General features: G+C 38.8%; 1 protein-coding gene across 4 annotated transcripts in view; it reads left to right on the top strand.

Annotated features, from left to right (window-relative positions):
* Positions 1-17,213, top strand: part of LOC122564788 (transmembrane protein 268-like) — a 32,021-nt gene that overhangs the window by 7,390 nt on the left and 7,418 nt on the right. For all 4 annotated transcript variants that reach the window (XM_043720022.1, XM_043720023.1, XM_043720021.1 and 1 more), the window contains 5 exons: positions 2,518-2,627; positions 3,089-3,196; positions 5,587-5,733; positions 6,870-6,980; positions 14,102-14,188. In XM_043720022.1, coding sequence (XP_043575957.1) covers positions 2,518-2,627; positions 3,089-3,196; positions 5,587-5,733; positions 6,870-6,980; positions 14,102-14,188 — 563 coding nt within the window. The remainder of the gene's footprint in view (positions 1-2,517; positions 2,628-3,088; positions 3,197-5,586; positions 5,734-6,869; positions 6,981-14,101; positions 14,189-17,213) is intronic.

Here is a 17,213-nt window from a genome sequence, read left to right on the forward strand (position 1 = left end):
GAATACTTCAACCCCAGGGCATCAATGTGGACTTCAACAGTTTCCTCATTTCCCCTTCCCCCACCTCACCCTAGTTCCAAACTTCCAGCTCAGCACTGTCCCCATGACTTGTCCGGACTTGTCCTACCTGCCTATCTCCTTTTCCACCTATCCATTCCTCCCTGACCTATCACCTTCATCCCCTCCCCCACTCGCCCATTGTACTCTATGCTACTTTCTCCCTACCCCCACCCTCCTCTAGCTTATCTCTCCATGCTTCAGGCTCACTGCCTTTTTTCCTGATGAAGGGCTTTTGCTTGAAACATCGATTTCGAAGATTTTTGATAGGGTGATAATTAAGTGCATAGCTTCCAACTTTGTCTACAAGGCCTTTATATATTTCTTGGATGATTATTCATAGAGTCCTACAGCACAGAGACAGGCCCTTTAGCCCAAACTGGTCCATGCCAAAATATCCGTCCACATTAACCCCATTTCGCTGCGCTAGGCCCATATCCTTCTCAACCTTTCCTCTCCTTGTATTTATCCAAATGCGTTTTAAATGTTGTTAATGTACCCATCTCAACCATTTCTGCTAACAGCTCATTCCATATGTATACAGCCCTCTGTATAAAAAAGTTGCCCCTCGGGTTCCTTTTTATTCTTTTCTCTCTAACCTTAAACTGATGCCTCTCGTCCTCGATTCCCCAACCCCAGGGAAATGACTGAGTACATTCACCCTATCCATACCGCTCATGATCTTATACATCTCTATAAGGACTCCCTCAGACTCCTACACTCTAAAGGAAAACGTCCTAGATTGTCCAACCTGCTCCTATAACTCAGACCATTGAGTCCTGGCAACATCCTTATAAACCTCTTCTGCACTTTTTCCAGTCCTTCCCATAACAAAACTGAAAACATACTGCAAGTGTGGCCTCACCAACATCCTGTACAACTGCAGCAGAACATCTCAACTTCTATACTCAGCGGCCTTCATCAGCCAGGACATTGTGCCAAAAGCTTTCTTTACTCCCCTATCTACCTATGACTCCATTGTCAGAGAACTGTGAACCTGAACTCCAAGATCCATCTGATCCACTGCACTCCTTAAGGCCCTACCATTTACCATGATTTTGTTGGGGGAGTCCAGAACAAGAGGGCATAAGTTTAGGTGAGAGGGGAAAGGTTTAAAAGGAGCCTAAGGGACAACTTTTTTCAAACAAAGGGTGGTGTGTATATGGAATGAGCTGCCAGAAGAAATGGTGGAGGCTGATACAATTACAGCATTTAAAAGACTATCTGGATAGTTACATGAATCGGAAGGGATTAGAGGGGTATGCTGGCAAATGGGACTAGATTAATTTAGGATATCTGGTCAGCATGGACCAAATGGTCTGATTCCATGTAGTATATCTCTATGACTCAATGACTTTCCAAAATGCAAGGCCTCATACTTATCTATATTAAACCCAATTTTCCATTTCTCGGCCCACTTCTCCAGCTGATCAATGTTCCACTGCAATTTCTGACAACTTTCCTCACTCTCCAAGATATCACCTATTTTAGTGTCATCAGCAAACTTACTAATCATGCCTTGTACATTCTCATCCAAATCATTGATATAGATAACAAACAGTAATGGGCCCAGCATTGATCCCTGAGGCAGTCGAATAGTCATAGGCCTCCAGGCTGACAAGCATCCTTCCACTAGTACTCTCTGCTTCCTACCATCAAGGCAATTTTGTATCCAATTTGCCAGCTCCCCCGGATTCCATGCAGTCTAACCTTTCCAGAGCAGCCTGCCATGTGGAATCTTATCAAAGGCCTTACTGAGGTCCATATAGACTAAATCTACCGCCTTGTCCTCGTCAACCTTGTTGGTCACTTCATCAATAAACTCTAACACATTGTGAGGTATGCTCTCCCACTCACACAACCATGCTGACTACTCCTAATGAAACCCTGTTTTCCTAAATGCATGTATATGTTATCTCAGAATCATCTCAAATAACTGCATGAGTAATTAAATTCACACTGCATGAGAAATTAAATGTCTAGTGTTATAAAAGCTAGCCTCAATTCAACACTCAGTGGTTTACCTCTAATTTATACCTCTAATTTATATTTTATGCATCTATATTTGTGACAGAGCTATCCTGTAACTAATATGCCATATATGGTCATTATCATACAAATGATTTTTAGGTTTGTTACAAATTGGTTTCAAGTGGCTCCAAATTATAATTCTTCTTGATGAATGAATGACAGATTTGAAATCATTGGATCAAAAATTTGGAGTGTATAGCAGCCAGACTTTGTAGACTAGTCAATCCTATGAGCCTTTTGGAATACAGTGCAAAGCCTATAAAATCAGTGTCAGATAAACACATAGCAAATAGTGCAGTTTAATAGAAGAACTAAGTAGATCGTCCTGTTCAAATGTTAAATATATTTATTGGTTGGGTAGCATTGAATTAACTTTCTGATGTTCATTTTAGTCACCATTTGATGATACCTTAATTTTTCATATTTTAGTGCCTCAAAATGGTCAAGTGATTCTGTCTCTAAGCGGTGACAACTGCTATTGGTCCCAAGATTTTGATATGGATGCCTGTGCTCGGAGGTTGGAAGGATTTGGATTTCAGGTACAGTAGTTTATTATAAACTAATTTCCTGTCCTAATCCTTATCTGTTTGTCACATGATTCAAGATTATTTCCATTTTTGAAATGGAAATGCAAATAACTGAGAAGTCTAATTACAAGTATGTGAGTATTGAATTTTTAGTATGACAAATGCTGAATTCAGTGGCCTATGTTTTGGCTCTAAGTATTGTTTTTATTTTGCTTTGAGGGTGCAATGAGTTCAGTTTGCAGCAATTTCCTTTAATCATTTTATTCTTGTTGCAAATTTCTAAATGTATGACAGATATTGACTGATGAGCTACAAAGGTATAATCTTTAATCTGAATGATGCATTTGGCATGTGGAAAGCAGTGCCACTTCTTCTACAGCATTTCATAATAACAGGGAGCAGCCTTTTACATTTCCTTCAATAACTGACATTCGTCACTTGTCTAAGGCTGTTCTTTCTTTTCCTAACTACAGATATCTTCAGGCACCTACAGAAAGCAAATTGCAAGTTCTCTAAAGGATTCAGCAATACGAAGATACATGTTCTTTAACTCTCAGGCTTTCAGGCTGGTGTTGGTTACAGTAAGTTTTATTGGACTGGAAAGGGGAAACGACATAAAGACAACACAGTGGAATTTATTAGTACTAGTTCAATGAAAGTACTTTTAATTAGTTCGTCCATTAGAAAGAGATTCTTGTCAAGGTGGCCCAGGAGCCATTGAAAATACTAAAGTAACTCTACAACATGAAATTAAACACATTTGTTTTTCACGAAGCAACTGAAAATTCCACAGGATGGAAAAAATAAAAAGCAGAGTAGTATTAAAGGGGTGGTCATAATTTTGCTGCCCATTTCTCCTGAAGTCAATAGAAATAAATCAAAAGCAGGATAAATTGATCAGTCAACTCACTTTCACTCATATTACAAGATCATTCAGAATCACACCCTGATTGTCTGACATACTTTTCAATACAGGATTTGTGAGTGCTTCAAGCTTCAACTTTAAATTTGACTTGTTTGCATAACCTTTACGAACCACCGAATGTAAGATTGGTTCCTATATCTGGCACATCTTGCTTCTAAGTGACAAATATTGGCAGAATGTTTGAAGTGCATGGAAAATTCCACTGCAAGGGATTACTAGGACAGCTCTCATTAGGAGACAACTCTCTGGGGATGAGAGTGGAGACTAGATTGCTTATTTTGAAGCTTCATCCTCACAGTTATGAGGAATTTGTAGCCCCGTTTACATATTGATCTTTGAAATGTTTGACCCGCCACCTGATTACGCTCTGTGCTTACCTAAGCCCAGTCAGAAGTCACACCTAGGATATAGCCTTTAATAGGCAATTATTTGAAAATTTGGAAGCTTACTCTATTATTGATAAAAACAAGTGTGTGTAGTAGAGTGGGCTGAGGTTTGTGAAAATTCAGTAAGTTTATTTTTAACTACTTTATATGGGGAGAAAAACACCTGATTTACCTTTAAATGTCTTCCAGTTCAAGTTCTATTCTCATTAACAGATGGAAATATCCTGGCTTAAATTTCTGTATAACTATGGGGTATTTAGCTCAAGTCTCCAAGGACAGGGTTAGATCTGGGTTTAAGTCTCACCTGCTCCAGTGGTGTGTATTAACATTTGTGAACAAGTTGATTAGAAAATATCTCCAAGGACAGGATGAAATTGTTTAGAAAGTTGAACTGCCAGAGTCATTCATGGAGGGTTCAGAGTAGCATATTTCAGTCCTCTCAAATGTCCTGATGCTCTTGTATGTTCCCATATTTGCACACTGCTGGAGTCCCAGCAGTCAATATGTTTACCTTGCAATTGGGTCAATAGAAATGTGTACAGGGAGCATGGCTAATGATAAAATAACATAACAAAAACAAATAGTCAGAGATATTAACCCTGTGTAAATCATTATAAAAATCATTGCTCAATCAGAATAAAGAGCTGGGCAAGAGTTAGAAAGGAGAGCAAATAGAATTTGTCACCAGTGGACATTAGTACAGGGATAGTCCTGTTGTGTTAAATGACCAAGTATGGGCAGGATCTAAAAATCTATTTACCCACTTCTTGGTCTTTGACCCACTCTCTAGACATTTTTGGTACTCGCACATGAACAACAACCCTTACAAGTCTTTGTCTTATTTCTGATTATTAAGATAATGTAAAGTGATGATGAAAACTGATACTCAGAATTCATGCCCATTCTGCCTTCCTGATGCTGACAGTAATTAATATCATGTACACATGTTCCCACCTACACTAAGATGCTGTAGCTGAGGAAGAAGTTTAGTGAAGTTGTGTTAGTAGCTATTCTTCATTGATTACTCATCCTAAAGGAGCATAAATAAGGAAACGTTGCTGTGGCATCCCTTGTGTATTATTTATTAGTTAAGTGTTTCAGATTTGATGAGTGCAACTTTAAAAATTGTGATCTCAAGTCTCTTTTTGGCAATGTTTAAGTTCTTTACTACCAAGCAGATATGTGACTTCCTTTAATGCCTTTTCAGGTAGGCTATTTCATTAAGTTGGGGAGAAAGTGAGGTCTGCCTTCATTCCTGAAGAAGGGCTTATGCCCGAAACGTCGATTCTCCTGTTCCCTGGATGCTGCCTGACCTGCTGCGCTTTTCCAGCAACACATTTTCAGCTATTTCATTAAGTTGACTTCTTTAAGGATAAAATTGGGTCACTGATTGTTTCCAGGTAATGATGCAAGGCTGAAAAGTATCCCACAGAAATTGACAAGGGCAATCTGCAAAAAACAAACCTAGCTACTCCAGTTTTACGTTGATATTCTGGAATGATATCTCCCTGTTTTGTATCTTTCTAACCGTTGTGACTCTCTACATCATAAATGTGTTGAGCTTTTGATTTATTATTTTGTATTAAGAATATCCCACCAAAGTTTAGATTTCACAAATATGAGTACTATCTATATGTATTTACAAAATTGTTTATTGCAGATTTTCTATTTAACTGCTTGGGGAAACATATACTCCACCTTTCATCAGCTCAGCATGAACAGTGTACTCTTCTACCTTCTTGTGAGCCTGGGTGCAACAGTTATCACCATCATTATTATACTGATCCTTGATAGATACACCAAAAAGGTATGGGGAAAAAAGTTACCATTGTTCTGTTGTTAATTGTAGGGGCATCCTAATTTTAATCCAATGTTTGATGTCTATGACTGCACATCTTCTGAACTTCTCAATCTTATCTGCAGTGTTACATGAAGATTATATATGAAATTCAATGGTCCCTCAAAGGAATAATTGATAGTTGAAACTCTAACCATTTAGCAAATGAATGATAATTATATTCAGGATGTGGTGGGTATTGGGAGTTCAACCGTAGAGGAGTGCGAAGCTGGTATATAATATGCAAAATATGTATTGAAAATAAAATCTTAAGTATATAAAGACTAAGTTCTAACATTTATTGTCTGATCATCTGAGACTTCTAGAAAGCTTCCATCCAGTGGGTGAAATGCAGAATCAAAAATTGCCTCATAGATTATTTACCCCAACACTTTTGGTTAAGAAATTGTCTGTGAGATATGAAAGAAGAGGGAACTTGAATTAATACAGCATTTTGCAATTTATTAAAGTAACTTTGTATTGTTCAAATAAAATCGGAGATGTAATCAGTAAAACATTTGACTTTAATTTATGTTTTGAAGCTCATGGTAGTTTGATTGTTTATAACTTCAGAGTTTGCATGATAAAATTCTAGATGACAATGTTTTCGGAATCATTTCCTATTTGTTTTCCATTTTTATTTTTTTTTAGGTGGGTGAAGGGAGTAGTCTTTTGCTTGTAGGAATGAGAGATGCTGGTGCTAGGAAGGAACACTTCTGCTTTGTAGAAATACTTCCAAGCAAAACATAGGCTGAATAGAAGGCAAGGTTCTTCCCTTTCCCCAACAATGTGCCTTAACCCAACCACAGATGAGTGTTTTCTACTAAACTAATATGAATTTTAAATTTTGGCCATGTCGTCAATATGGGACTTGGAATGAAACTGTGGGAATTTTAACTTGACTGCTTTTGTCTTCACTTAACAATCCACTGGTTTGTTGCGAGCTAAATTCAGCCCAGAGGTGAAATTTACTGTCCAGACTGGATTGAAGTTAATGGTGAAAGTGCAATGTAATTACTCTCCCAGCTCATAGATTTCTTTCTTTAACAGATAAGTGACTTGTTCCCCATTTAATATCTTTTGTTGTTTTATCTATTTTTTTTCAGGTAAATATTAACACAGATATGCGTCTCACTGCTGTGAATGAAATGCTAATGAACCACAATCTGTTGGTGGGGGTCACCGATACCATGGAGGGCTTCAGAAGCATACTTCAAGTATCCCTTTTACCATTAAATTCTGAACATGTTAACAGATTTCTGTTAATAGTTGCAACAGAATTAAATGGTTAAATCTACGATTGTTTGGAGAATAAGAATTAGGATTTACCATTTCTGTCTTCAGATTAAACATGAAAAGCCATATTTAGCTTAGTTTGGATAGTCAAGTGTAATTTGATTAATATTAAATTTGATTATTAATTATACCATTATGTTTTTACCAGGACAAAATGCAACTTTAAGTAAGGAACATTCAATGAATAAATTGATATCCATTTAACTCTTAATACCAAATAAATCACTTTTAAATAGGTAAAAATATCCAACATTTTGTGCATAAAGAGGTTCTTTAAACAGTAAATGAATATTGAGATAATCTGAAAGTGTTATTATTAGTTCACCTTGTACTCTTGTAAATAATGCCATGATCTGTTTGAAGTACTGCAATTGTTTGTACTGATATGCTGAAATAGAAAGCCCTTAGAGCCGCACTGAAATGTCATCTCAGATGTCTTCTAGTCTAAGAGACCAATGAGATGAAAGTGCTACCAATTGGGCTAGGGCTGACATTTTAGAAGGTTAAGGACCAAGTGAATAACTGTAATGTTGATAACTGCTTTACTTTTTCATTTCAGAGCATGCAATATTATTTAATCATAAAAGGAGTAGTTTCAGAAGGTGGTTAGCTATCAATTCACAATAGCGCAGTGTCATTCAGCTCTGTTGAGATAGCAGTACCATTCATTCTGATTTAAAGTCATTGCAGTCCTTGATAACATGACATTCGCCACTAGTGAAAGGGCACCTTTATCAGGTGCATTAACAATTGTTTGTTTATCATCTAAAAATGAAAGAAATGAAAAAATGAAAGAAAAAGTGAAAAATGGCACTTTTGTTTCATTCTGGCAGTCTTAAGAATAAAGTTGCCATGCAATTTTGCCTGTGATCCAAAAAGGTGGTTGGCAATATCTATCTTTTTTTCTAATAATCAACTGCAAACTACTTCAGACAATTTCATCTCTGCTTTATATTCAAAGCATGTCAAATTTTCTTTCTTTTTTAGTTTTGATCTGAATGGACCTGCTGTTGGATTTGGCCTAAATCAATCTCTGTAACTCTTGCAAACAACAAGGCAGTTTGACTCATTTTTTGAAACACCAATGGTTTGTAGCAGTGTTTTGTTCTTTTGTTTTTTTTTTGTCCTGTTTTCTTTTAAAATCTCTGCAGGGTTTTTAATTCTGTTTCATGCCTTGTTCAGGCTTCTCTAACAATCTGATTTTCCCACATTGCTTTCTTTTTCCTTTTGCTGAAAAGCTGTTGCTACTTTTAGTCTCCATTATTAAAGCCTTTAAATGGTGCTGCTTTTTCTGATAAAATATGTATAACATGCTATATTTTTGGAATTTGGATTTAAGATTGAGGCAGATGGATGTGACTCAATTCTGTTAATTTATTTTAACCGAATCAGGTCATTTGGAACAACAGCCTAGGTATGTGAACTTTACAAAAGTATGTGACTGCAGTCAAGTGTTTGGGAGAACCCTCCTCATGTTAATGGATAAAATGTTCACACTGTTGAGCTAATGACAGAGGAAACACTTTAAGGCTTTTAGTTTAGTTTTGACTTCAAAACAGAAGGTTCAAAGTTTCAGTTCAGAAGGTAGAGGAGTTTTCAAATATTTAGTTCAGAAGAGCCAGTCACATCAGCCAGCATGTTTTGGTTTGTGGAGTTTCTAAACTAGAAGACCGAGGATGTAAATCTCCAAGTTGTAGAACAGAAAAAAATTAGGTCAACAGAATTGTTAAAGTTTCAAGCCAGCAAGCTCAGAAAAGAATCATAAAATTGTTTCCACATTTTACTCTGCCATTCAATCATGGCTGATATGTTTCTAAACTTCATTCTACTGCCTTCTCCCTATATCTCTTGATCCCCTTACTAATCAATAATCTATATCTTAAATGCACTCAATGACTTGGCCTCCACAACCTTTCTATGGGAATGAGTTCCACAGAATTACCACACTTTGGCTGAAGAATTTTCCTCTCTTATCGCAGTTCTAAAGGGACATTGCTTCACCTTGAGGCTTACACTTGGGGTTCTAGTCTCTCCTAGTGGAAGCATCTCCTCCACATCTGCTGTATCCAGGCTTCTCAGTGTTCTGTAAGTTTCAATAAGATACACCCTCATCCTTCTACACTCCATTGAGGAAAGACCCAAAATCCTCAACCACTTCTCAAATGACAAGCACTTCATCCCAGGGATTTGTGAAAACCTGTATACCTTCTCCAATGCCAGTACATCTTTCTTTAGATATAGGGCCTAAAAATGCTCACAATAAACTAAATATATTCTGACCAGAGCTTTATATGGCCTCAGCAGTGCATCTCTGCTCTTTTATTCTCACACTCTTGAAATGAATGCTAACATTGTACTTGCCTTCCTAACCACCAACTAAACCTGCATGTTAACCTTAAGAGAATAATGAGCTAGGCCTCCTAAGTCCTTTGTGCTTCAGATTTCTGACGCTTTTCCCCATTTAGAAAATAGCCTGTGCCTTTATTCTTCCTATTGAAGTGCATAACCTCACATTTTCCCACATTGTTTGACATCTGCCAATACTTTGCCCACTCTCCTAGCCTATCCAGGTCCTTCTTCAGCCTCCTCAGTCCTCAACACTGCCTGCATTTGCAAATGTAGCAACAATGCCCTCCATTCCTTTGTCCAGATTGTTAATATATGAAGTGAGCTGTTGCGGTTCCAACGCAGACCCCTGTGGAACATCACCGGCTGCAATTGTGAAAGGAAAACCTTTATCTCCACCCTCTGCCTTCAGCCAGCCAGTCAAATTTCTTCCCATGCCAGTACCTTGCCTTAATACCATGGGATCTCATCATCTATTATTATATAAACAGCATAGCCTTGTCTGGATATGCTTCTGTGACCAACCATCACAATAAACAACTGAAAAATTAAAATTTATAATCTATCAACCTGGGTTTGTTTCTAGGATCAGACTTCCCCAGTTATATCACCAGCTGGATCATAACATTTTGTGTCTCTGCATCCTTTTAATTCAGCCTTATAAATCTGTAAGCAATGTATTGTATTATCACGTTCTGTGGCTCTCACTTGATGGCTTTGATCAGTGACACAATCGCTGTTCTATCTCAAATAATTATGTTTCCTGGAATTGTGTTATGAGTTGTCGGGTGGGGTGCTGCGATTGGGCACAGTTTGTGTCATGTTCTGCCCACACACTGATGTGAATTTGTCTTTTTTCCGGTGAGACCTTCAGAGCATCCTGAAAATGTTTTCCTCATCCTCTTGAGAATGGGTGTGTTTTAAAAAATTCTCAAGGTCAGGTTCGTAGGAGAGTAGTCTGACACAGTACAAACGACCAAGAGGCGAGTCTGCTAGAATATGAGCATTTTATTCCCCGCAGCGTCGCCACAACCAGGTCTCATACTTACAACGGGTCTGGCTTATACTCACTCTACATGTTACCGGAACTGGGAGCCGTCAGTTCTCGTAGAGCGGTTGCCAACAACCCACGCTCGGCGGTTAAACGCAACCCCGGAGCAGACTCACCGAACTGGAGACTTTTCCAGCTGATATACTCTTTTCCAGATATAAACATTCATGTGAACAGCAGAGCAAGGCTAAAAAACACATTCCATTCTGAGATTCACACATGTATTGGGACATAATTTTACACCACAGGGTGTCATCCTTAAGTTGTGGAAAGTGGATCTGATTTGGAAGCAGGTTAAGTGACATGCAGTGGATGCAGCATCCAGACTAGTGCAGCTAAATTTGCACATAGTTACAATGCTGGAGGCATTTTCTTAATAGCACAATAATCTATACTTTTACCTTCATTTTTAAAAAATTCATTCATAGGATGAGGGCGTTGTTGGCTAGGCCAGCATTTATTGCCATCCCTAATTGCACAGAGGACAGTTAGAAGTCAACCACATTACTGTAGGTCTGGAGACACATGTAGTTTCAGACCAGGTAAAAACAGCGGTTGCTTGCCCAAAGGACATTAATGAACCAGATGGGTTTTTACAACAATCGACAATGGATTAGTGGTTGTCATTAGACACTTAATTCCAGATTCTTTACTGAATTCATATTACCCATCTGCTGTGGAAGGATTTGGGCCCAGATCCCCAGAACACTACCTTGGTCTCTGGATTAACAGGTCCAGCGATAATACCACTAAGCTGTTGTCTGCCCTAATTGTTCTATAAGATATTAGAACTGCATGTAGCAGGGAGAAATTCAAACTCATTTTATCAGCTCTTTCAGCAAAGAAGTGATGTTGGGTGGTGTTTTATGATGGATCCACAGCACAGCTTATCATGATGTGAGAGGTATCTGGTAGTTTTGCTGCCATTACCTTCTTTTCTAGTAGGGATCTCTAGGACCTGTTTGATCCAGTATGGTAGAGGAAAATCACCTGATAGTATAACCAGAAGAGATTCTTGTTTTAAATGACATGTTGGGGAATGTGAGGACTTGCAGATGCTGGAGATCAGAGTCCAGAGTGTGGTGCTGGAAAAGCACAGCAGGTCAGGCAGCATCTGAGGAGCAGACTAATTGATTTTTCAGGCAAAAACCCTTCATCATTCCTGTGCTTTTCCAACACCACACTCTCAACTTAAATGTGATGTAGTTTATTGCATGATAATATTTACATGTTACTTTGGTATGATAATTGCCGTTAGTGAAACTGAATGAGACCTCAATGTTCAGTCTTACTTTGAATGCTTCCCTCCCCCCTCCCCCACCGTTTGAGCCCACATGCTATCACTATATTGGGCAGTACATAATGTAATCCTCAGCATTAGTCCATTCAGACTCCTATAGAAAATCTTCACCCTGAAGACTTTTTTCTATAATTTTAAATGCAAGTTTATAAATAATAATAATGTTCACTAGTACATCTGCCTCAGTTTACTGCCTTTCCAAATTCAGGGGTCTCATTCATTTTTTGGAAAATTAGTAGATCTCTGAGTTGAAGACGATTGACTCTGATTCTGTTTCTGATAGTGTATTGTTCTTTTGAACTGGAGGACTGAGTATTTTCTGGTCTGAGGTTGCTGAAATAAGCAATTACTCCATTATAATATCTGGAGGACCATTACATTCCTTCCTGGAAGACTGCTGTCCCGTTGAAACAGGTATTTTGTTTCCTTGCAGAGTAGGGATTTTTGAGCCAGGTAATTTTTTTCTCCACCTGTTCTGAACCGGCGAACATTGGTCATTCCATCTCAGTATTGATTTCCATGGAGTTGCATGTACCACATCTTCAACCTACTTGAGCAGATTTTAACTCTCAACTTGCTGGTAAATCTGTGTTGAAGTATGTAGTCTCTTTGTTTCAACTTGCTCATTAGGTTCACACTTTCATTTGCCCTCTGATTGCATTACTGATCAAATCAACATGTTCACTTCCTCAGTCATACTATTTGAAGATTGCTTCCTGTTTGATGTGATCTCTGTCACTGGTACTGCTGATTCTTCTTCCAAAGTTTAAATGTTCTGGTTAAACTTGTCTTCTCAGCATTTGATATCAAACAAGATCCAGACTTCACAACGTATTCATCAAGCTATTTTGCAGTTTGAATGACCTTATTTAAAGATTTATCAATGAGCTCAGTTGGAGTATACATTATTCATTAGTTTTTGCATCTTTTTTGTTTTTTTGGAAACAACAATGTTGAAAGGAGTTGAAAACATTTCTGCTAAACTGATATCATTGCATATTTCCATCCCGTTCTCAGTATGAAACAATTCTCTATGCTAACAGATCATCTCAATGGATTCCATCTTCTATTTGAGTTCCAACGTAAGTCTAGCAATCCTATTAAATCTTCTGTAGGTTGTTTGATTTTTTAAGAAAATGAGCTGTTGTGGCATAGTTGAATGTTCTTTGTGTGTTTGGCGAGCACGGCTGATTCTGGAACAGGTGGAAAATGGCAAGCTTGATTTGTCGCTTCAACGTTTGCTTTTGTGTCTAGTTTGGAAGAAAGAATTGTTTTCTCCAAAATGGCTAAGTCTGAATTTTATTTGGCCCATTGAAATCTTCCTGGCAATATTGGTTATGCTGACATGTTTTCCTGCTGTGATTATTTATTATAATTTATTTAAAGGCTTTTAATTTTGCAGTATTGCAATGCTGGTGCTACTATGTACAGCTCTATCAGCTGTTTTTTCTGCACTTGGGAATTAAAATGGAAGATTCCCACCTTTGAATAAAATGGATGATTCTCACCTTTTTTTGCAGCTTTCCTGTCTGAATCCTATTAATAGTGGCCCCAGTAAATAATTCCTTTTCCTTACTTGATGTATTAAATGTATTTTTTTGCATGATCGCAACTAGATACATTGTTATGATTGATATTGCTTCTAAGAGTATGAGGGAGAACCTTGATGTTCAGTCTTACTACTTCAAGGTCTGAAGCTGTTCCCCTGTTTAAGTCCATATGGCCTTACAATCACACTGGGCTGACCTTAATGCACTCCTCAGATTCTTAGCCCTTATGCAACAGGCAGGGTTAGAGAAGGGAAGGTCTTTTGTGGCTGAATCTTGGTGCTGAAAGTGACATTTGGAGGGTACCCACATATATTTTTATTGCCTCCTCCCACCTAGAGAAAAATCTTACAAATTGCTGTCAACTGGGTTCTTGAAAAATCTCTGGTGGATTAGATCCTTAAAAGCCCAACAGGCAACCAATAGCTTGGTGTTGTATCTTACCCCTTTGATACTAATGAGCTCTGAAGTTCAATTTTGAATTGGTCTCAACTGGGCTTTTCTAACTCCATTAAATTGGCATTGTTTTAAATTTCCTCATCTCAAAGATGGATTGCTTTGGGTAACAAACATTGCGTACCATTCTTCTCCTGGCAAATCAAGGCAACTTTTTTCTTGCTTCTTTTATGAAACATGCAATTTTAAATGGAAATAATTAAAGCACTGCCTTATAAATTAAATGTTAATTACCGTATTTCATTTTCTTTGTAATTTTCTATTAGTGCATTGCAAAGTCTCATGAGGGACTACGAATTACATTGTAGACTTGTCAGCTGAGACCTTAACAATTCCTATCAGCTGTTGTTCGTATATTTTAACCTTGAGAAATGCAAGGAAGCATTGACAACCCTACTTGAGCAAAGGAAGGTGGATATCTTCTTCCAGGTAATAAATGCAAGTTTGGCTTTTGAAGTGAATTTTAAATCGTGATTTGGAGTACTCAGTGTTGAGGAACAGATTCCCACCCCATACTAGCATCTAGCACCATCAGAGGTAGATGCAGATTAAAGAGATATTACTCACAGAAGAAAACTCCTTCAGGCATCAATTTTAAATTCACCAGAAAGTGCCAGGCTTCTGAGCTACTCTTCGGGCAACAGTTAGTTACTTATCACTTATTGGTCTGACTGTTGTCTGATCTTGCACTCCATAGAGACATAGACAGCTTCAGTATTGAGGAATCACAAACACTGCAATCATCAGTGAATAAAGGAGCTGAAGCTGCTGGAACTGAGGCTTACACCCTTTGGAGCCCTTGCAGTGACATTTTGGTCCTGAAACAAATGATTTATAACACCATAATTCTCTTCCTTTATGTTTGGTATGACTCCATCCAGTGGAGACTTTTCTGCCTGATTCCCATTGATATTAATTTTATTACATCTTATGGACGGTGAACTTCTTTTCCTATTCACTCATGGGGTATGGGTGTTGATAGCTGGACTAGTCTTTATTGCGCATCCCTAGTTGCCCTAGAGAAGGGAGTGGTGACCTGCCACCTCGAACTGCTACGATTTATTTGGTATAGGTGCACCCACAATGCAGTTAGGACTGGAGATCCAAGATTTTGAGCCAGGAACATTGAAGGAGTGGTGACATATTTCCAAAATAGATTAGTGAATGGCTTGAAGGGGAATTTACAGGTGGTTTCCATGTAACTGCTACTCTTGTCCTACTAGATAATAGTAGTTATGTGTTCAGAAATGTTTTTACAAATACATTAAGGACAAAAAGGTAACTAGGGAGAGAATAGAAGATCAACAAAGACGTCTTTGTGTGGAGCCGCAGTAGATGGGGGAGATACTAAACAAGTATTTTGCATCAGTGTTTACTATGGAAAAGGACTTGAAAGATATAAAATGTATGGAAATAGATGGTGACATCTTGAAAATGGCCATATTAAGGAGGAAGAGGAGCTGGATATCTTGAAACGCATACAAGTGGATAAATCCCCAGGACTCTAGAACTCTATAGGTAGCTAGGGAAGTGATTGCTGGGCCTCTTGCTGAGGTATTTATCATTGATAGTCACAGGTGAGGTGCTGGAAAACTGGAGGTTGGCTCACGTGGTGCCACTATTTAAGAAAGGTGGTATGGACAAGCCAGGAAACTATAGACCAGTGAGTCTGACATAGGTGGTGGGCAGGCTGTTGGAAGGAATTCTGAGGGACAGGCTGTACATATATTTGGAAAAGCAAGGACTAATTAGGGATAGTCAGCGTGGCTTTGTGCATGGGAAATCATGTCTCACAAACTTGATAGAGGTTTTTGAAGTAACAAAGAGGATTGATGAGGGCAGAGCGGTAGATGTGATCTATATGGACTTCAGTAAGGTGTTCAACAAGGTTCCCCATGGGAGACTGGTTAGCAAGGTTAGATCTCATGAAATACAAGGAGAACTAGCCATGATACAGAACTGGCTCAAAGATAGAAGTCAGGAGGTGGTGGTGGAGGCAGGGTGTTTTTCAGATTGGAGGCCTGTGACAAGTGGAGTGCCACAAGGATTGGTGCTAGGTCCACTACTTTTCATCATTTATGTAAATGATTTGGATGTGAGCATTAGAGGTATAGTGAGTAAGTTTGCAGATAACACCAAAATTGGAGGTGTAGTGGACAGTGAAGAAGGTTACCTTAGATTACAACAGGATCTTGATCAGATGGGCCAATGGGCTGAGAGGTGGCAGATGGAGTTTAATCCAGATAAATGCGAGGTGCTGCATTTTGAGAAAGCAAATTTTAGCAGGACTTATACACTTAATGATAAGGTCCTTGGAAGTGTTGCTGAACAGAGAGACTTTGGAGTGCAGGTTCATAGTTACCTGAAAATGGAGTCGCAGGTAGATAGGATAGTGAAGAAGGCATTTGGTATGCTTTCTTTTATTGGTCAGAGCATTGAGTACAGGAGTTGGGAGGTCATGTTGCGGCTGTACAGGACATTGGTTAGGCCACTTTTGGAGTATTGTGTACAATTCTGGTCTCCTTGCTAGTGGAAAGATGTTGTGAAACTTGAAAGGGTTCAGAAAAGATTTACAAGGATGTTGCCAGGGTTGGAGGATTTGAGCTAGAGGGAGAGGCTGAATAGGCTAGGGCTGTTTTCTCTGGAGCGTCAGAGGTTGAGAAGTGACCTTATAGAGGTTTATAAAATCATGAGGGGCATGGATAGGATAAAGAGACAAAGTCTTCTCCCTGGGGTGGGGGAGTCCAGAACTTGAGGGCATAGGTTTAGAGTGAGAGGGGAAAGATATAAAAGAGACCTAAGAGGCAACCTTTTCATTCAGAGGGTGGTACGTGTATGGAATGAGCTGCCAGAGGATGTGGTGGAGGCTAGTACGATTGCAACATTTTAAAGGCATTTAGATGGGTATATGAATAGAAAGGGTTTGGAGGGATATGGGCCAGGTGCTGGCAGGTGGGAGTAGATTAGGTTGGGATATCTGGTTGGGATGGATGAGTTGGACTGAAAGTTTGTTTCTGTGCTGTACATCTCTTTGACTCTCTGACTCTATGACTTAATGGTAAGGTCCTGGGGAGTGTTACTGAACAAGGAGACCTTGGACTGCAGGTTCATAGCTCCTTGAAAGTAGAGTTGCAGGTAGATAGCATAGTGAAGAAGGCATTTGGTATGTTTTCCTTTATTGGTCAGAGTATTCAGTACAAGAGTTGGGAGGTCATGTTGCGGCTGTACAGGAAATTGGTTAGGCCACTTTTGGAAAAATGTTGTGAAACTTGAAATGGTTCAGAAAAGATTTACAAAGATGTTACCAGGGTTGGAGGATTTGAGCTATAGGGAGAGGTCGAATAGGCTGGGGCTGTTTTCTCTGGAGCGTCAGACGTTGAGAGGTGACCTTGTAGAGGTTTATAAAATCATGAGGGGCATGGATAGGATAAATACACAAAGTCTTTTCCCTGGT

This window comes from Chiloscyllium plagiosum, chromosome 30, assembly GCF_004010195.1.
Source record: "Chiloscyllium plagiosum isolate BGI_BamShark_2017 chromosome 30, ASM401019v2, whole genome shotgun sequence".
NCBI lineage: Eukaryota > Metazoa > Chordata > Chondrichthyes > Orectolobiformes > Hemiscylliidae > Chiloscyllium > Chiloscyllium plagiosum.